Source organism: Balaenoptera borealis (genome assembly GCF_965194805.1).
Source record: "Balaenoptera borealis genome assembly, chromosome: 19".
Lineage (NCBI taxonomy): Eukaryota > Metazoa > Chordata > Mammalia > Artiodactyla > Balaenopteridae > Balaenoptera > Balaenoptera borealis.
Window position 1 is genome coordinate 53,613,611 of NC_138878.1, and position 22,326 is coordinate 53,635,936.

Below are 22,326 nucleotides of genomic sequence, written 5' to 3' on the forward strand. Positions count from 1 at the left end.
ATGACACCAAAAGCAAAGGCAACAAGCAAAAATCAGCAAGTGGGACCACATCAAATTTAAAAGCTTCTGCATAGCAAAAGAAACAAACAAAATGAACAGCAACCTAAAGAATGGGAGAAAATATCTGCAAATCATATATCTGATAAGGGGTTAATATCCAAAATATATAAGTAATTCATACTACTCAATAGCAAATAAAACAAACCATCTGATTAAAGAAATGGGCAGAGGAACTACATAGACATTTTTCTAAAGAAGGAATCCAAATGGCTAACAGGCACCTGAAAAGATGCTCAACACCACTAATCATCATGAAAATGCAAATGAAAACCACATTGACATATCACCTCACACTTGTTACAATGGCTATCATAAAGAAGACAAGAGATAACAAGTGTTGACAAGGATGTGGAGAAAGGAACCTCTTATACACTGTTGGTGGGAATGTAAATTTGTTCAGCCACTAAGGAAAACAATATGGAAGTTCCTCAAAAAGTTAAAAATAGAACTACTATATGATCCAACAATCCCACTTCTGGGTATATACCCAAAGATAATGAAAACAGGATACTGAAGAGATATATGCACTCCCATGTTTATTGCATCGTTATTCTCAATAGCCAAGGTATGGAAACAACCTAATTTCTCTTCAACAGTGAATGGATAAAAAAGAAGTGAGATATATATATATATCTACATACACACACACACACAGTGGAATATTATTCAGCCATGAGAAAGAAGGAAATCCTACCATTTTCACAACATGGATGGACCTTGAGGACTTTACGCTAAGCGAGAAAAATCAGAGAGAAAAAGACAAATACTGTATGTTATCACTTATATATGGAATCTAAAAAAAGCCAAATTCATAAGAACAAAGAGTAAAATGGTGGTTACCAGGGGCTGGGGGCATAGGAGAGAGATTAAGGATACAAACTTGCAACTAGTAGATAAATAAGTCCTGGTGATCACTGGATCACCATTAGCACAGTACATTAGCACAGTACAGTGATTATATGCGACAAATTTGTATTATAAACATCACACCGGGTAACAGACTAGCTCTTAATAACTCCCACCACAAAAAAGAAATGATAATTATGTGACATGATAGAGGTGTTAGCTAATGCTACAATGGCAATCATATTGCAATATATGAATGTATCAAATCATCATGTTGTATACCTTAAACTTACACAATGTTATATATCAAATATAATTCAATGTAAACAAGAAATTAAATTCATAGTTTAAAAATTCCAAAAAGAGAAAGTTCCAACCCAGATGGTTTTGCTATTGAAGTCCACCAAATATTTAAAGAATACATAATGGGAATTCTGCATAATCTCTTCCAAAAAAACAGAAGGGAAAATGTCCTAACTCATTTTATGAGGCTAGCATTACTCTGATACCAAAACCAGACAAAGACAGTACCAAAAAAAAAAAAAAAGTAAAAGCACAGACCAATACCCTTGTTAACATAGACACAAATCTGCTCAACAAAAAGTTAGCAAATCAAAACCAGCAATACAGTATGTATCACAAGCAAGTTGGGTTTATCCCAGGAATGCAAAGCTGGTTTAATATTCAGAAATCAATTAATGTAATCCACCATATTAAACTAAAAAAAAGAAAAACCATATGATCATATCAACTTATGCAGAAAAAGCATTTGACAAAATTTAAGGTCTATTCATAATAGAAACTCTCAGCAACCTAGGAGTAGAAATGACTTTTCTTAGCCTAATAGAGGACCTAACACTAGTGGTTAAAGATTGAATGCCTTCTCTCCCAGATCAGGGATAAGACAATGATGTCCACTCTCATTGCTCCTATTCAACATCATACTGGATGTCCTAGCCAGTGAAATAATAATAATAATAATAATAATACCCCAATGTTCATTGCAGCACTATTTACAATAGCCAGGACATGGAAACAACCTAGATGTCCATCAACAGAGGAATGGATAAAGAAGATGTGATACATATATACAATGGAATATTACTCAGCCATAAAAAGGAACGAAATTGGGTCATTTGTAGAGATGTGGGTGGACTGAGAGTCTGTCATACAGAGTGAAGTAAGTCAGAAAGAGAAAAACAAATATTGTATATTAACACATATATGTGGAATCTAGAAACATGGTACGGATGAACCTACTTCCAGGGCAGGAATAGAGACGCAGACATAGAGAATGGACATGTGGACACAGGGGGGGGAAGGCGAGGGTGGGACAAATTGGGAGGTTAGGATTGACATATATACAATACCATGTGTAAAACAGATAGCTAGTGGGAACCTGCTATAAAGCACAGGAAGCTCAAATCAGTGCTCTGTGATGACCTAGATGGGTGGGATGGGGGGGGTGGGAGAGAGGTCCAAGAGGGAGGGGATATATGCATACCTATAGCTGATTCACTTCATTGTACAACAGAAACTAACACAACATTGTCAAGCAATTATACTCCAATAATAATAATAATGATAATAATAACAACAATGATAACAATATGAAGAAGAAGAAGAAGAAGAAGCAGCAGAAACAGAAGCAGCATACTGTGGAACACAGTATGGTGGTTCGTCAAAAAAATTAAACATTTAATTACCATATGATCCAGTAATTCCACTTCTAGGTATACCCACAAATTAATTGAAAGCAGGGTTTCAAAGATATGTTTGTATACCATGTTCACAGCAGCATTACTCACAACAACCAGAAGATGGAAACAACCCACATGTCCTTCAAGAGATAAATGGATAAACAAATATGGTATAAACATACAATGAAATATTATTCAGCCTTCAAAAGGAATGAAATTCTGATACAGGCTACAACATGGATGAACCATGAAAGCATTATATACTAAGTTAAATAAGCCAGGCAGAAAAGAACAAATATTGTATGGTTCTGCTTACATGAGGTACCTAGAATAGTCAGATTCATAGAGACAGAAAGTAGTATAGTGGTTACCAGAAGGGAGAGGGGATCACTAATTATTGTTTAGTGTGTACAGAGTTTCAGGTTAGGATGATGAAAAAGTTCTGGAGATGGATAGTTGTGGTGGTTGGACAACAATGTGAATGTACTAATGCCACTAAACTATACATTTAAAAATGATTAAAATGGTAAATTTTATGTTATGCATAATTTATCACATACACAAAAAAGATAGGCCTAGCATGGAAACAAATCTGTTGGTCATGAGTCAGTAAATGTTGCTGAAGCCATCGTAGTGGGATATAGTTGCTCAAAAAGAAAAAAATTACAGATTAAGAGAAGATGGTCAATAACAGAATCCTAACTTTAAGAAGTCAAGTGGAAAAACAATTCACTAATGTTTTTGTTGCTGTTATTATTTGTTTTAGTGATCAGAGGATTAGAAGTAGAAAAATGAAAGAGAGGTTTGAAGGAAGTCAAGGAAATTGTCAAGAATGGGGTTGTGATACCTTTCTGAAAAGAAATGTAATGAACACAAAGATCTTGGATATGCATCATCATAACTAGATCTGTAGGATAAAATCCCAGAGGTGGGATTGCTCAGTCAAAGGATAAATGCAATTGGAATTTTGAAAGATGCTGCCAAATTGCCTTCCAAATAGTTTGTACCAATCGCAGTCCCTCTTAACAAGGTAAGTTTTCAAATTTTGGGAATATTTGCCATTCAAGTCTATAAGAAACAGTATCTCTACATAGTTTTAATGGCATTTATGTTCCTATGAATGAGGTGGAGTGTATTTTCATATACTTGAGAACAATATGTAGACTCTGTTCTGAGTACTTTTTGTTAATCTCGTTCTCAGTTTTTATTGGGTTGTCTTTTTTGTTTAATCAATTTTTTGAGTGCTCCTTATATACTAGGGAGATTAGCTATTTGTTTGTAACAAAAAATGCAAATTTTTTCCAGCTTGTCACTTTAACTTTTTTTTTTTTTTCTCATGTAGTAGCAATGATCAATCTTTTACGTCTTGGTTTTGGGATTTTGAAGTTAGGAAGGCCTTCCTCATTCCATGGTTATAAATTAATTCAAGCTTTCAGTCTCTGTAATTTATTTATTTTTTTGTTTAAGTTTTAAGTTTTGACCCATTTGGAGTTAACTCTGGATTCAGTACATGGCATAATCTATTTTTTTTTCCAGAAAGGCTACCAAATTGTTTCTATTACCATTATTGAAAAGTCCATTTTTTCCAACTGATCTGAGATGCCCCATTCACCAGACACTAAAATTCTTTATTTGGTTCCATTTTTGGATTCTCTGTTCTGTTCCACTGGTCTGTCCAGTCAGATAACAAGCCCGCATTATTTCAATTCTTGAAGTTTTAGGGTATGTTTTGTGATCGGGTAAGACTAGCCCCAACTGCCTCCCACTGCTTTTTTTCCCCCAGATATACTGTCTATTCCTTCCTTTGTCATTCCACTTGAACTTTAGAATAACCCCTATTTAGAAAAATATATTCTTTTCAATGGAATCATATTAAATTCATAAATTAATTTTAAATGACATGTTTATGATGTTAAAGATTTCTATTCAAGAATATGGTATAACTTTTCATTTGTTAATTCTTTGTGTGTCCTTCATAGTGTTTAAGTTTTTTATGTAGGTTTTATTTATTTCTTGCTAAGATAATTCTTAAGCATTTTATCCTATTCCAAGGTTTTGTTTGTACATATGAAGTTTATTTACACGAATTTTATACCCAACAACCGTATTTTCTCCTTTTATTTAAAACTACATTAAAAGTAACTGTAGTAAAATTCTTGGAGAAAGTATCTTTGCAATTAGAAGCAATTTATTTCTACACCTAACAAAATCCACCTGGCCTGGCGGGGGGCGGTAACCAGAAAAAATTAGTAAATCCGTTGATATGACTAGGCTCCTTGAAGAACTTTAAACTTAAATTCCTTGATCTCTCTAGACCATGGTGTTTTCATCAGAAAATGGGAATAACACTCCCTAATTCACTTCTCTGCTTGTTTCCAATGGCCGATACTGCTCATCAAACTTTAAAGTCATTTCTTAGTCCGAGACTTCACAAATCAGCTCCCTTAGACCTAAACCCCTCCCCCAGGACATTAAAAGAACACGTAAGATTGAATGGCTATGACTCCAGGGTCTGGGCTCTAAGCAAGGGCAAGCACCCCATTAAAAAAAAAAAGAAAATAGAAAAAAAGTTCCTTTCAAACCGACTTTCTTTTTAACGAAAGCGCTGTTTTTATTTCTATTCCAAAATTGACGCTTCTGGTTGAACATAAAAGTCAAGCTTTCAATAATTTATTAGCTCAATTACGTAACCTTTCTCCCATCAAATCTAAAAAAAAAAAGAAAGAAAAGGCTTCCAGATCTATCCTTCTTGTTATTGTTTTACAATGAGGCTCAGAGATTATTTTCCAGTATACAATCCCAGTCATACATACGGTGATACTCATTTAAATTATCAATTACACAGACACACACACACACAGTTCTGTTCCTGCCCCTCTCTACTACCCCTGACACCCTAAGTCACACACATCCGGGCTTTCGTTACTTGCCTCCTGCACAACCTGCCTCACCGCCCCCTCATTCTCCTCACTCCCCGACTACCACAGAGAAATCAGTAAGTAGCACAGAATAGCATCAACCCCCTTCGCAACATCGGAAACGCATCCCGTTCAGTTTACCCCTCCCTGTTTCACGTTTAGCGATTCCTCCCCCTTCAACCTCCCCAATAACTTTGCAGGTTCCTGGTTTCCTCCCCTTTGTCCTCCCTGACTAGATTTCAGAAGCTCAGGTCTCAGAAGCCCTCTGCACTGAGGAACCCCCAAACCAAACTCACGCCCGAAAAGCCAAAACGGCGACCCAGGATGCCTGCGCACTCCTTGGGCGCAGGGACACTCCCAGAAATCTCCGGGGTGTGACCAAGCGCAGGCTGTGAAGAATCAAGACGAATTTCAAACGACCCATCCACCGCTTTTCCTGCTCCCTAACTACATTTCCCAGAAGGCTCGGCTGTGCAAATTATCTCCCTTTGCGGACTAGTTCTTTTCTTCCAGAGCCTGTTCAACTCCAGGGGATAGTAGGGCGGGCCCGGAAGATCCATTTTCAAACGCTTCAGAGTGAGCTTCTTTGGGAGTCACGGCCCGAGGCTGAGCCACGCTCCGTGAAGCCTCCGATGCGCGGTTTGATGACGGAATGCGATCCTTTCGGCTGGGTCGCAGCTGAGCTCTGAGAGGAATCCGGGAGGCCGGCGGCCATCTTGCTCACCGCAGGGACGTCTCTGACTACACTTCCCAGAGGACTTCTCGGCAAGAACGTTATTCTCGCGCGAATTCAGCCTCAAAGTCACGCGCTGGCGGGACCCTCAGGTCTGCACAGACGACTGTTACAGTCCTTTGGAAGGTTGTGCTGCTTTGGAAGCTTGGAAGACCTGAAGTGGGGAACCAGAGGAGAGGGCGGGACCGGAGCCTCGGCTTTGTACCGCTGAGGGGGTGAGTTTGAAATTGTGTGATTGTGTCTGTGTAGTGGTATGTGATGAATGAACGCGTGATTGTGTCTGGCTGTTCCTGTAGTGAGCGCGTGTGTGGTTCCAGTGATAATCGTGTGCAGCACAATCTGAGAGCCTGTGACTGTGCTGGTGTGATGGGATGCGACCCGGTGATGTGCGTGTAATCACGTGCAGCATTGTATGTAGGGGTGTGAGGAGCTTGTGACTCGGTGGATGTGATAGCGTTTGTCCCCGTAGAGGGGTGTGACTGTGCGACTGTGGGCTGCAGAGTACACGTGGGGGCACCTGTGGATACTGTGTGGTTTTAATCTGTGGTTAGTGTGATTGTGACTGTGCGACCATGTGCAGGTGTGCAGTGCCTGTGACAGTGCCGGTTGTGACTGACTGTCCTCTTGGTAAATGTGTGATTGTGCTTATGTGACCATTTGGGGCCCTGGGTATGCGGCCCTGTTGTTGGGTTGTGGGTTATCTCTAGCTGTATGTCACCATGGTGATTTAAGTTTGTGTGTGATTATGTTTGTGTGACTGGCTAAATGTTTGAAGTTTTTTCGCTTGTGTTTACCTCTTTAAGCATTATACTGTAGTTTTCCCCCCGTTTTTAAACTTTATATGAATGTTGCCATACTGTCTTTTATCTCTTACTTTGCTTATTTGTACAACTGTTTTTGAGAATTATGCATATTAGATATAATAGTGGTTCATTTGTTTTCCTTGCTATATTGTATTCCATCCCTTTAAAGTATACTACTATTATTCATCCCTTCTAGTAATGATGGGCATTTGAGTTATTTCTAGTTTTTGACTTTATAGACTATGCTGCCAGGAGCATTCTTTTACATAGGGTACACATGCATGAGTTTACCTACCAATGGAGTTGCTAGGTCATATATCTTACACTTTACCAAATAGTGCCAAAATATTTACAAAAGAGGGTGCCAGATTTATATTTGCACAGCAGTGTTTGAAACATCTCATTGCTCCATGTCCCTACCAAAACATGGTTCTGATAGTTTTTTTAAAACATTTTTATGACATACAGCATATATACAGTAAAGTGCACAAATCTTCAGTATACAGTGATAAAACAGTTTCCTGGATCAACATAGAGAACTTTGCCAGCGCCCCAGAAGTTTCCCTCATGCCCCTTCCCAGTTATTCCTCTCCCAGAATCAATATTCAGAATTCTATAACCATTAATTAATTTTACCCATTCTTGAATTTCATATATAAATGGAATTATATGGCATGTGTTCTTTTATGCCTGGCTTCTTTTGTTCCACGTTATGTCTATGAGATTCATCTATGTTTTTGAGTGTAATTGTACTTAGTTCTCATTACATTTCGGGGTATATTGCAATTTATTAATTGATTACACTGTTCAGGGACATTTGATATTTTCTAATTTGGGGCTATTACGAATTGTGTTGCTGCTATGAACATTCTACTGTGGTTTTGGTGAACACGTAAATGCTCTTCTCTTGAGTAAATATTTAGGAGTGGAATTGCTAGATCATTGGGCAGGCATGTTTAATGGATACTACCAATATCTCATGTTGTACCAATTTACATTCCATCCAGTAATGTATGAGAGTTTCAGGTGTTCCACATCGTCTCCATTATTTGAAATTATCAATCTTTTAACTATTCTGGTGGATGTGTAGTGGAATTTCATCACAGTTTTAATTTGCATTTCCCTGGTGTGTAATGATGTTCAGCACCTTTTCATATCTTTATTGGCCATTTGAATATCCAATTTTTAAAAGTGTTCTCTTGTCCTTTTAATTTTTTTCATTAAAAAAACTTTTAATTTTCATATTGTAAACATAGTGCAAAGAATTCCAATATACTCTTCACTCAGGTGTCCACAGTACAATTATGAAAACCAGGAAATTTACCCTGATACAAAACATTTGCTAATTTACAAACCTTATTTAAATTTTGCTAATTGTCTTATCAGTGCCCTGTTCTGTTCCAGAATCCAATCTAAGTTCCCAGATTGATTTAGTTGTCTTGTTTTGTTAGTCTCTTCCCATCTGACATAGTTCTTTAGTCCTTTTTGTCTTTTATGACCTTGACACTTTTGAGGAGCACTGGCCAGTTATTTTGTAGAATGTCTTTCATTTGGATTTGTCTGCTGTTTCCTCGTGACTAAATTTAGACTATGCATTTTTGGCAAAAAGATCACAGAAATGATGTTGTGTTCTTCTCAATGTGTCATATCAGGAGTTATATCAGTATATCTCATTATTGATAATGTTAACTTTGATCACTTGGTTAAAGGTGGTGTCTGCCTGGTTTCTCCTTTGTAAAATTACTGTATTCCTCTTTTTAATTAATAAGTATCTCGTGGGGAGGTGCTTTGGGACTATGCAAAAATACTGTTTCTCATTATACTTTCACTCATTAATTTTAATATCCATTGATAATTCTTATCTGTAACAATTATTACTGTGATGTTTGCCTAGTGGTGATTTTCCCTTACCATCATTCCTTCTACATTTATTAATTTAAATTCTAGTGTAAAGAAGAGTTGTCCCTTATTCCTCTTATGTGTTCAATTATTTATGAACTCATATATATATATATATTATTCTATGAGTTCATAATCTATTATTGTTACATATTTTGTTGCTCAAATTGTCCCAGATTTGGCCACTAGGAACTCCTTCAGTTTGACTTCTGTGTCCTTTCAACATGCCATTATTTTTTTGAGCACTGTCTTACTTTCTGGCACCAATATGTTCCAGGCTTGTATTTTTCCCTCCTCTAGCCCTGGAATCAGCAATTTCTCCAAGGATCCCTGGTTTCTTTTATTGGAGAGTGGATTTATAAACCAAGCTCTGGGCACTTGGTGTGCTCATTTCTATCTGGGTGTAATTCCTCTAGTTCCTGGCAACGGACAGAGCTAGAAAATAAGCAAATGTATATACACACATATCTATCTACCTATCTATCTATCTGTCTATCTTTATTTGTATATATTTAAAAACCACCAGTTCATACTCATACTTTCAATTCCAGTTCAGTACCATGGGATTCTGTCAAGAACTGTGAAGTGTCTGAGATTTTACCCTACTTATAAGTTAAAAGTTACCTTGGGCAGCTTCACAGATGCTGGTAGAAGACATGAGATTTCGGAGTCAGAGATGAAAGTTTGTTGCTCATTGTGGTAACAGTAGCCAAAGTATCAATATTTTCCTTGCACTGGTTCACTTGCATCCATAGGGTGATGCAAAATACACAGGTATTTATGTGCTCCCTTGAATTTAGGGAACCTGAACCTTTTATAATGGGTAATAAGCATGCCTGGCTTTTGCTCTAGAGAGAGACTATCTCTGTCCTCCAAGGCTGTTCATTATATAAACATCTTGCAGAAATTATCCAGAATAAAAGCACTTAGTCTCCGACCTGGCAACATGTGCAGAAACATGCAAGACTCATGGAGAATTGTCTCCCTTCAGGTTTGGCCATTTCCTTATTTGTAACTCTTTTCTCCAACAATGAGAAACCTGCTTCTTAGTATCAATAATTTTTTTACACATATCCTAGAATGTATATAAAGTAGTTGCAGAATTGCTAACCCCATACTCGTGTAAAAAATAAATGTACTAAGTACAGTAAAGTATTTGTGTGCAACTTTTTTGTTCTTTAACTTAACCTTATATAGTCAAAACTGTTTCCAAAGTTACTCAATTTAGTTTTCTTCACTACCCTCTTCAGTATAGTTTTGTTACTCATTTTTCCTACATTTAGCTTTGTGTGTTACACTTTGGGTTCCTTCACATCCTGGTTGATTGTAACATGTCATAATATTTTGAGTATGAAAACATTAACATGGTTCCTGCCCACTTCTTGTACATAATCAGTCTCGTTAGTTTCTGTTTTATCCTTCTGGTATTTCCTTTGCACAAATGAGCAGATACAGGTACTCTTTTGAATGACCTCTTTTTTTTTGCATTAAAGATAACATATTCTAGGTACTCTTTTGAACATTGCTTCTTTCACTTAATGACATATCCTGGACATTATTCTACTGCAATTCAAAGAGATACTAATAATTCTTTTTTACAGCTACATAATATTCCAGTATATGGATTTAATCATAGTTTATTCAACCACTCTCCTATTATGGGCATTTAGGTCAATATTTTACTACTAGAAATACTGCTGCAATGAATACTTTGTATATATGTATTTTTGTATTGCTGGAGGTATATCCTCAGAGTAGATTCCTAGAAGTGGGATTGCTGGGTCAAAAGGTAGGTGTGTATGCAGTTTTGTTAGGTGTTGCTAAATTCTCCTTTAGAGCTGTTGTACCAGTTTTCATTCCCACTTGCAGTGTGTAAGAGTGTCTCTTTCTCCCCACAGCCTAGGAGCAGAATGTGTCCTCATGCATGCCTTTTGTTTTTACCAATCTAATACATGAAACATAGTATCTCGGTGTTGTTTTCTAATTTCTTTAATTATGAATGTGCTTGAACATTTTAAAATCTGTTTTTGTGATTGCCTATTTATATCTTTCCCCATTTTTCTAGCAGTTTTTTAGCCCTTTGTCTTTTAGGATTAGTGGTTTTTTTATGTCTTGAAAAGAAATCTTTGATTATTCCCAAGGTCTTGAAGATACACTCCTATGTTTTCTTTTAGAAGCTTTATAAATTTATCATTCACATTTAAGACTATGATCCATATTGAATTAATTTTTGTGTACGGTGAGAGGTAAGGATAAAGGTTAATTTTTTTTCCATTCAAGTACCCAGTTGTTCCACCACTATTTTATTGAACATACCATCCTTGCCCATCTGAATTGCAAGGAGCTTTTATCATAAATCAGGTGGTATTATATATGTGGCTCTCTTTCTGAACTGTATTCTTTTTTATTTTTTGTCTTTTGTCAGTACCACTGTCTTGAAATCTGTAGTATTAATCCTCTGACTTTTTTTCTTTTTCAAGAAATCAATTTCCTGTAGATGTTAGAATCAATTTGTTAATTCTCACCAAAAAAGAAAAATCATTGCTGGGATTTTGTTTGTGTATCTATTTGTTAATATGGGGAGAATTGACATCAGTATTGCATCTTCCAACTATTAAATATGGCTTATATCTACATTTGTTAAGGTCTTTAATTTCTCTCATCAGTTAGCTATGGTTTTCAGTGCACATCTTTTGTAGATTTATACCTGGGTATTTGACATTTACTGTTGAAATTGTAACAGCATTTAAATTTTGAAAAATTTCCAATTGCTGCTAGAAGTACAATTGCTTTTTGTATTTGTCCTTGTATTAGCATCTACAAAAACACCTATTGTAAATGCTATTTATCAGGTTGAGGGAGTTCGCTTTCTCATTTGCTAAGACTTTTTTACATTAATGAGGGCTGAATTTAGTTAAATGCGTTTTCTGTGTCTATGAAAGGATCAAATGTGGTATTGTTTATTATTAATCTGGTAAATTATGTTGATTTTCAAAAGTTGAACCAACCTTTTATTCCTGAAATAAACCCTACTTAGCCATAATGTATTACATTTTTCCCCCAGTGGGTTAGATTTGCTAATACTTTTTGTAGAATTTCTGCATGTGTGTTCATGAGAAATATTGGCCTATAATTTTCTTTTCTTCTAATGTCTTCATTAAGTTTTGGTGTCAGGCTTACATTAGCCTCATATGAGTTGGGAAGAATTCCTTGTGTTCTCTTTTCACTACATTGTAAGGCTACAGTTAATCCTTAACTTTGGAAGAATTCACTGGTGAAGCTATCTGGGCCTGAAATTTTCTTGATAGGTAAATTTTAAATTATGGAATCAATTTAACTTTTCAGCTATTCTGTTGTTTCTGTTTGTTTTGTTTTGTCAGTTTTGGCTTTTTTTTTCCAGGGAATTTGTCCATTTCATCTAAGCTTTCAAACTTAAGAACATAAAGTTATTAATATTCTCTTATTATCTTTTTAACGTCAATGCTATCTTTCATAATGTTCCCTTTTTCATTCCTGATTTTGTTCATGTTATCCCTTTCTTTTTTATCAGTGCTGTTGGTAATAGATCTTTCATTCTTCTGGGTACTATCAATAATTTTTTCCTTTCTCTTTGGTTTTTAGCAGTTTGACTCTGATATGCTTGGTTGTGGTTTTGCTTTTGTTTTGTGTGTTTTGTTTACCTTCTTATATATTATTCTTCAGGTTTGCTGAAGAAACCTGAAGAAGGGGGTTGAAACTCTTGTTGAGACTTTTAATCAATTCATGTATTCAAATTAAAAAAAAATTTTTTTTTTAATTTAAAAAAATTTTTTCAGATCGGTCTCCCCCATAGGCTCTTTTGTTGTTGTTGTTGTTTAATTTTTTAATTTAATTTTATTTATTTTTTTATACAGCAGGTTCTTATTAGTCATCAATTTTATACACATCAGTGTATACATCTATTCAAATATTAATTCCTCTCCAATCTCTTCTCCTTCTGAGACTCCACTTATGTTTGTGGTAGATCTTTTAACTGTGTCTCATGTGTCTTTTATACTCCTGTTATTTTTTTTCTCCCACACTTCATGTGGCTATTTTTTGTTGGCTTGTCTTTGAGTTCAGTGATCCTGTCTTCTGCTTGTCTGACCTCAAAACCATGCAATGACTTCTTTGTTTCTTAATTTGCCAAAATTTTATGGATTTCAATTCTGTTTAGTTTCTTCGTCTTATCATCCATTTGCCTATCTTTTCCTTGGTTGCCTTTAACATTTTAATTATAGCCATTTAAAATTATTTGTTTGCCAACTCCAGTATCTAAATTGTCTTTGGTTCTGCTGCTGTTTTCTGTTTTTATCTCTTTGCATGTCTAGTAATCTTTAATTGTATGATAGATATTGTGTCTAAAACAACCATGGGGACCCAAGTCAGCCACTACCTACTTCTAGCCTTCTCATTATATAAGAAAAATTAAACTGCTTTTCAGGTCTCTGTTACTAGCAGACAACTACAGTTCCTAGCATACAGGAAATTTTCAGGGTAATGCTGGAAATATTTAATACATTACATTTTTTTTTTTAATTAAAAGAAGTGTGTTATTTAGAAGAGTGCAAAATTCTCAAAAATTTTAAATCACCTATTAGATTGTAAGACTCTCTTCTCCGTAGTGGTATCTTCTGGCAGTGCTCCATGCCCCAGGTGTCGTCATGTTGCAAATATACGATGGTCTTGGCCACAGAGATTGTTGGCTTTAAAAGGGAGGAGCAGATCTTCCAGATGCAAGAATTCAGCCTGGGAGGATACCATCTGGGGCAAAGATGAAGAGGGCTGGGAATGTGACAAACATAGTATGGAGCTATTGAAGTGAGATGTTTCCTGCCCATTCTGCTTGGAAGGTATAGCACTTGAGGAAGTCCCTTTAAAGTCAGGGAAAGGCCAGGAAGAGACACCAGAAAGGGGGACTTAAAAGTGAGGAGTATAGGAGAAGGAACTCTTTCTTTCTGGATTACTGTTGATTCTTTAGTATCAACAGTGACCTCCACAGTCCCCCCTTCTTCTTTTAGCACAATACCTGGCATGTAAGAGGCTATGTGGTTGATAAAAATACTAAGAACTTAGTAAGTAGTAATAATAGTTATTTAAAGGAATGCTTTCAGGTTTTAAGGAAGAGGCATTTGTGGATTACTTTGGTTTTCATTTCCTGGAATGTGTTTACCTGTGGGGGAATGCAGTGAGTAACTAGGGGTAGAAGTAGCCATTAAATAATTTATAACATGATACCATGGTGTTACTTCCTGAGTCGTCAGTTTTACATGAAATTATTGATAAATTGTTTGATGATCAAGGAGCTTGGTATATATAGAGGATGCTCACTGCCCGTTATACTTTTATAATGCTCAGTTTATTACATTCCTATATCCAATAAACAAAAAAAACACAAATTTTCTTAAACATTTAAACATCGATGACAAATTCAGTTACTCCCCTTAAACAGTTTTAGACTTCTATTAGTATAGAAGCACACAGAATATACACAATTATGAATTTTATTACTGTACTTATAGTCAAAAGCTGTTCTAAAGCATCAGTGATGTGGGTTTAGTCCATTTCTATGTTATTTCTGTAGTTTTTAATTCCTTTATATTGTTATGCTAATTTTAATATCTTCCCCAAATTACTGTAAATTCTGTAAAATTACTTTGTTTGCTTTTCTGGATTTCAGTTTTCTTAAGTCAAGGCTCATTAACCCCAAAAGTCTTCTCAACTAGGCAAGATTAGAGGATCTGGTTTATCAACCAGATGTTTCTTGGTCAGGACTTGGGACCTGATTGTACAATCCAAGATCATTGAAAATTGGTTTGACCAATGTATATCCAAATTAAAATGCATATGATCAACTTTTAGGAATTAATCATTCAGAATTTATATACAGGTAAAATGATATATGTACAAGAATATATATCACAGCATTGTTTGTTATAGTGAAAGACTGGAAACAACCCAAATGATCATTGGCAGCAAATTGGTTGAATAAATTAAAGTGTATCCATTTAGTAGAATCCAATGTAGCTAAGAGAATTATGTAGCTCTGAATGTACTAGTTGGGATCTGGTCCAAGATATATTAAGTAAAAATAGTAACAGTGTGTATAATATGCTAAAATTTGTACTTTTCAAAAGTACATCTTTGTGTGTATATGTGTATATATACAAGCTATGTTCTCTAACCCATGTCAAGTTGTCCAGATCTATCTGGCTCTAGTCAAAGCTTGAGGTTTCTGGAGTAGGGGATAATGAGAGATTTGCCCATTCTTCTCACTGATACCCCTCAACTGTTTGTGTGGAGTGAACAGAGGGGAAATATGATCATTCTGGGAGCTATGAGGCAAGTGGGATCTTATATAGCTTCTTATCGTCTCCTTCAGCTCTGCCTTTTTCCAGAAGAGGAGCCCAGAGGAAGACTGGTCCTTTTCTGCAAATATCAAAGCCATGGCTCAGGTGAGATGCTGTTTCTTTTTGCTCAAATAGAGTCATTTTTACCCAATACATGTAAATATTTGCTTTCCTCATCATGAGCTTTTAGGTGTCTTAAAAAAACAACTTTCAGACAGTTTAGTTATAAGCAATGCCAAAATTCTCTTACTCTTGCTCTAAAGAAAAGGTCTCTAATAAGTCAATTCAAAAATTTCTCGCGGTGGAAATATTTATAGAAAAAATAAGTGGTTAGATAATCATTGTTGGAAAAAAGGAAGGAATGTCTGGTTAAAGATCTTTATACTCTTAAATTACAGATAACTGTTAGAGGGCTGAGGGGTTAGATAACAAGTTTCTCTGAAGGGTCTTAATCAGATTGAAATCCATTAGAAAATTGCTTATGGAGTTCATCAAGTATCTTTATTTGTTCCCACAAATTGTTAATTACATAATGTAAAAACAGTCTGACTGAGACCAGGTTTGGAAGAAAGTTTTTTTCACTGGTTAACATGGTCCCCCTTCAGGAACCTGACCCCTATTTCCTCCTAAACTACCCAGTGCCCTCCACAGTCCCCCCTTCTTCTTTTAAACAGTGTTTACAAATCCATTTAGTAAGTCCTTCAGCATCTTCTCTCAGAGTTGTGTCAGAAATCTTGGTAGAACAGAAATGTGTTTTCCATTTGTTAATCTAATTTGCTTTGGACAGTGATTTGATAGGATGGAGATGGGTAATTAGGGGCACCTCATAGGAAAAAGCCCTGATCATCTCCACAGACCTAGGTTTTCCAGTAAGAAAGTATGTGGAATGGTTTTCTTTGATTTCATTCTTAACACACAGAAAGATCTCCTATGTATGAGACTTTCAGGTTTGGAGGTATGACTGGTGGTTGGTACAAAGCTCTGACACCCCACGAGATCATCCATGATAAATAGACATCAGTAATGCCATTGTGTGAAACTGGATCACGTTCTGCCAATTTCCTGTAGTTCAGGAACAAAGGAAATTTACAGTTGAGCAATGGGCGGTTTTAGGTGAGATTGGGCCAATGTTGGGAAGGTCTTTAAAGATCACCTTCACCCTCAACGTCTGAAAGCAAAGGAGAAGTTGTCACTTATGTCCATATTATAGAATATTATTCAGTGAAAAAAATATGCTTATGGAAAGAATTTAACAAGGAATAACTTATTATACAGTAGTGTGACATTAGAATGGATCAGTCTTGAATTATATGGAAATTTAAAATATTTTTTAAAGTCATATTGTACATGTTCAGAAGTAAAGTAGTGCTGTTTCAATCTGGCTCCACTACCAGTTCCACTCCCAAAAGGTAGCTGCCCTCAACTCTTGAATATTGATAATCAGTTTTACTCATTATCTCTTGACTTACTGCAGAGTGGAAAGGACATTATACTTACATATTGCACCCTTCATTTCCTCTGATTCTGTTATTATATCACAATTTTTGGTTAAATCAATAGTGTACACGTTCTTAGGACTGTAAATATCACTCACTGCTGAGCCAGCTCATGGCTTTTTTCTGTTACAAGCTTTCATTTTACCTGGGGTTAATTGCTTTCTTCCCCCCATTTGCTTAGTTTTCCATGTATTTATATCCAAAATCTCCAGAATCACTGCCACATGCCAATCAATACGTTTTCCATCTGGTCAAACACATCAATTCCTTTTGAACATGGAGACATCCATCCCTATTCCCTTTTTCACCCTGCTCCCATCTAGTTGCTCTCTAGGTCTGTTTCCCAAAGACTTCCCCTTCCCCCCCCCCCCCCCCAGGGATTTTCCTTCACTGTTCTCCCATGTTAATTCACTTATTTCTTGAATCTCATGTCTTCCTCTTTTCTGGTTTACTCTCTGATTTTGGTGGAGCACAGCCTCTGGTAGTTTCCTAAGAAATTGTGCTGAGTCGTTCCATGTCTAGGAATTTCTTTTTTCAATTGTCACAACAGAATGAAAATTTGGTTATAGATTTCTAGATCAGAATTTCTTTTCTTCATCAGCATATTGAAGAATTGTTCTTACCATTTCTTGTTTTTAGTGGTTTTCTTAAGAACCCCATTGCCTCTCTGGGTCTTTTTTTAAAATTTATTTTTTATTTATTTATTTTTTTGGCTGCGTTGAGTCTTTCTTGCTGCACGCAGGCTTTCTCTAGTTGGGGCGAGCAGGGGCTGCTCTTCACTGCGGTGCGGGGGCTTCTCATTGCAGTGGCTTCTCTTGTTATGGAGCATGGGATCTAGGTGCGCAGGCATCAGTAGTTGTGGCACATGGGCTCAGTAGTTGTGGCTCACGAGCTTAGTTGCTCTGCGGCATGTGGGATCTTCCCGGCCCAGGGCTCGAACCCGTGTCCCCTGCCTTGGCAGGAGGATTCTTAACCACTGCGCCACCAGGGAAGCCCCGCCTCTCTGATTCTTGATGGCTTTTGTCCAACCTGCTTTTAATGTCTTCTTTTTATCCCTTATTCTGAAATTTTACTTATAGCTATTTTGGAAAAGATAGTCACATGTATTCATAACATATTATATGACAAGCATTTGCTAGTTGTTTGTGTATACTATTTCATTTAATGAGGAAACTCGTCTTGGCTGGATTTTGTACCTTCCCAGACTTACTTGGATAATGGAAGTGTCCCACTATGCACAGGCAGTTTCCTTGGAGGAAACAGATGACTTGGAAACTCAGTGATTCAGTCCTGCTTATTTGTTTACAGTCCTCCAGATGCATCCCAGACATTCAGCCCCACTCTGTATGCTTGCTGGTTTTCACTTCTTCTAGCTTTATTTTAATAAATTTATTTATTTATTTATTTTTGGCTGTGTTGGGTCTTTGTTGCTGTGCGCGGGCTTTCTCTAGTTGCGGTGAGCGGGGGCTACTCTTCCTTGTGGTGCGCGGGCTTCTCACTACAGTGGTTTCTCTTGTTGCAGAGCACAGGCTCTAGGCACGTGGGCTTCAGTAGTTGTGGCACGTGGGCTCAGTAATTGTGGCTCGCAGGCTCTAGGGCGCAGGCTCAGTAGTTGTGGCGCACTGGCTTTGTTGCTCCGCAGCATGTGGGATCTTCCCGGACCAGGGCTCGAACCTGTGTCCCCTGCATTGGCAGGCAGATTCTTAACCACTGCGCCACCAGGGAAGTCCCTCTTCTAGCTTTATTTTTTTCTTCTCTCTTTCCATCACAAAAACACTTATGATTATTAATCCAATCTAATTTTTAACAATTTAACATGGTTGTTGTTCCAGGAGTCAGTGATGTTCAGTGATGTGTCCATAGACTTCTCTCAGGAGGAGTGGGAGTACCTGAATGATGCTCAGAGAGATTTATACAGAGAGGTGATGTTGGAGAATTACAGCAACCTGGTTTCAATGGGTAAGGACATCCATAATAATTCAGATTCTGCCTTGAGAAGGTCTACTTCTTCTGGTGTTATACTCACCTACATTTCAAGTAACCATTTGGATTTCTACAGCTTATTTCCAGAGGAATAATTTTAATACTGTAGAGTTAGAAAGAGGAAGCTGCATTGAGTTATGAGGCAAGTTTCAAGTCCTCTGTTATGTTTCATAAATCTGATGTATCTTTCTTTGACTCTTTCTTAATAATGAAGGGACTGGATTTGAATTCTGGGACATTCTCATCATAAACTTATCTCATTACTTCTTTTGTAAGCAGGACGTTCTATTTCTAAACCAGATGTGATCTCCTTCTTGGAGCAAGGGAAGGAACCCTGGTTGGTTGACAGAGAACTAACAAGAGACCAGTGGCCAGGTAAGTGAGGCATGGCAGGTAATGACCCAATTGGTCAGTGGAGAGACTGCACCTTTGAGATGAAATCTGGGAAACTCTCCTTAAAAACTTTAGGCCTGTTGTGCAAAAGTAAACCTTTTCAGCATGACATTTCAAATGATCTTACCTTTTCCCCTTACGTAACACATTCCACCTGCTCTTCTCGTGTACTTCTGTCCCAATTCTAAACAGCTGGTGCCCTCCTCCACCTTCTCTAATAATATTCCTTTCTTTCCAAATTTGGATCTACTTCCTTATCAGCTTATCCTCTTTCGTATTTAGTCTTTAAAAAGCATCACTGTCTCCTGAAATATTTTTTTTTTCTACATTACCAAAGACTTATTTCCTTTAGGGTTTTTATGATACAGTAGCTCATACACTCATTGATTCATTCATTTACTGATTTTCTAATGTGTGTGAGGTACTCTGTCTGCTAGGTACTGAAGAGATTAAAAAACAAACAAGCAGGAATTCCCTGGTGGTCCAGTGGTTAGGACTCCACGCTTCCACTGAAGGGGGCACGGGTTTGATCCCTGTTCGGGGAACTAAGATCCCTTAAGCTGCATGGTACAGCCAAAAATGAAAAAAAAAAACAACAAGAAATGGATAAGCAATTTTAGAGTTTATAGCTTTATAGGGATACTATATATAACTCCTAAAATGTAGAGGCACCATAAGTGAGGTTAAAATAGGGAGCCCAGCAGAAAGTGAGGGCTAAAGAGGTAGAAGAGGAGTTGATCCACATAGATGTCATAGAGGGAAATTTGAGCATGCATGTCATTGACTTTAATGGAAAAAAGGAAAAAAGGCTCTGTGCCTCCATTGAGAGCTTAGTGCTAGCAAAGATAAATTTTTTTTAAAAAAGGAAAAACCAGGACAGCACATTCCTTAATTCAGTATATGTGTTTTTTTTTAATTTTTATTTTATATTGAAGAACAGTTGATTAACAATGTTGTGTTAGTTTCAGGTGTACAACAAAGTGATTCATTTATACATATACATGTATCTATTCTTTTTCAAATTCTTTTCCCATTTAGGTTATTACAGAATATTGAGCAGAGTTCCCTGTGCTATACAGTAGGTCCTTGTTGGTCACCTGTTTTAAATATAGCAGTGTGTACATGTCATTCCCAAACTCCCAGTTTATCCCTCCCCCCAACCCTTCCCCCTGGTAACCATAAGTTCATTCTCTAAGTCTGTGAGTCTGTTTCTGTTTTGTAAATAAGTTCATTTGTATTATTATTTTTTTTAATTCCATGTATAAGTGATAGCATATGATATTTGTCTTGCTCTGTCTGACTTCACTTAGTATAATAATCTTCAGGTCCATCCATATTGCTGCAAATGGCATTATTTCATTCTTTTTAATGGCTGAGTAATATTCCATTGTGTATATGTACCACATCTTCTTTATCCATTCATCTGTCGATAGATCAGTATATGTTTATTGAATACCTGTTGCATGCCCAGCACTACAGTCAACACTGAGGTTACAGCAGTGAATAGAATGTGCAGACTCTCTATTTCCAGAGTTTACCCTCTGGTGCACGGAGAGATACACAAATAAATGAATATATAATATATAATGGTAAGTGCTGAAAAGAAAAACAAAGTGGAGAAAGGGGATGGGGGGGTGCTATTTTATGTGATATGGTACAAGAAACTTTTTCTAATAAGATGACATTGGGACAGAGACCTGAAGAAGTATAGCTGTAAATCATTGTATGTGATTACTGGGAGGAAGAACATTCCAGAGAGAGGAAGCCAAACATTCAACGGCCCGAGGCAGGTATGCATTGGCTCTGTGTGAGGAGCAGCCAGGAGGCCAGTGCTTCATCTATCCCAGTTGTTATTATTAAAGTATTTTCAAATCCAAGACTTCAAGTCATTTCACCCTTGTATAACCTCAATATGTAATTCTAAAAAATATGGAAATTTTCTCCCTTATATAACTTTAATGCTTTATCATCCCTAATAACTTTTACACTGATTTCTTGGTACACTGGATTGTTTTAGTGTCATTCTACTGAGTACTAGTGAGAGGAATATTTTCACCTTAATGGTGCTACTGTTTTTAACTTGTTTGCTACTATATTTTACACTTTTAATCTATTACTGTCCTAATTTTTTTCAGTCAATTTTTATGGACTTTATGAAATAAAAACATTATATACCCATTTCCACAGGGTGCTTTTTACTTTTTAAATTTTAATTTGGATTGGCATCTTTAAGTGTATGCTTTAATGTGTCTGTAGTCAGCTCTTTTGTGGTTATTACAATTTCTAATTTTAGAAAATTAACTGACTTCTACAAACTTCATAGATATTTTGTTCTTTTTAAAACATTTTTCTACTATTTTCAATAGCATTTAAATCCATTTTAAAGTTCTTTTACAATAAGCTGTAAATTGAGAGTCCAAATCAATCCCCCCTCCCGTGCCCCCATACCTTATTTTAGCACCATTTACTGAACAGCTGCTTATATCATCATTGTTTTATCTGCCTGTTCAGTTATAAGTTCTGATTTATGTTAGTTTGTATTTCAGGGCCTCTTTTTCTATTTCTTTTATCCATCTATCCACTTGTACCTGCAGAGATAGACAGGCCCAGGAGACAGTTTAATATATTTTAATTCTTTTTATTGGAAATTATCTCAAGTACAGAAAAGTAACAAACTATAGGTAGATATTCAAACAGTTATAGAATGAATTCTCATGGAACCATCACCCAGGTCAAGAACTACAACACTATCAGCACAGATCTCTCTTTGTCCATAGTATCTTTGTGTCCCTTTATACTTTTACCACCTAAGAGAGCCACCCAGTTTTTTATAGTCAGAGTTAATTCATTCGATTATATGAATATACCACAGTTTATTTTTCAGTTCTACTTTTCATAGGCAGTTAGGTTGTTTCCAGTTTTTGACAGTTATAAATCACTACTATGAACATTTTCTATGTTATTTGAATAGGATAGAAATGAATGGATCATAAGACATCATATCTTTAGCTGTCCATTTTTCAACTTTTCTTTAATGCGTATACTAGTTTACAATCCCACCAGCAGTATATAGGAGCTCCCATTGTTGCACATGCTTCCTAATGTATGGTATTGTCAAACTTAGATT

The 22,326-nt window shown here is 36.5% G+C and overlaps 1 protein-coding gene across 2 annotated transcripts in view; it reads left to right on the forward strand.

Annotated features, from left to right (window-relative positions):
- Positions 1 to 701: 701 nt before the first annotated feature.
- Positions 702 to 22,326, forward strand: part of ZNF566 (zinc finger protein 566) — a 38,218-nt gene continuing 16,593 nt past the window's right edge. The window contains exons 1-4 of one of the 2 annotated variants that reach the window (XM_082367398.1): positions 702 to 6,472; positions 15,360 to 15,432; positions 18,656 to 18,782; positions 19,083 to 19,181. In XM_082367398.1, coding sequence (XP_082223524.1) covers positions 15,424 to 15,432; positions 18,656 to 18,782; positions 19,083 to 19,181 — 235 coding nt within the window. In that variant the 5' untranslated portion in view covers positions 702 to 6,472; positions 15,360 to 15,423. The remainder of the gene's footprint in view (positions 6,473 to 15,359; positions 15,433 to 18,655; positions 18,783 to 19,082; positions 19,182 to 22,326) is intronic. The other variant, XM_082367399.1, reaches the window with a different exon arrangement.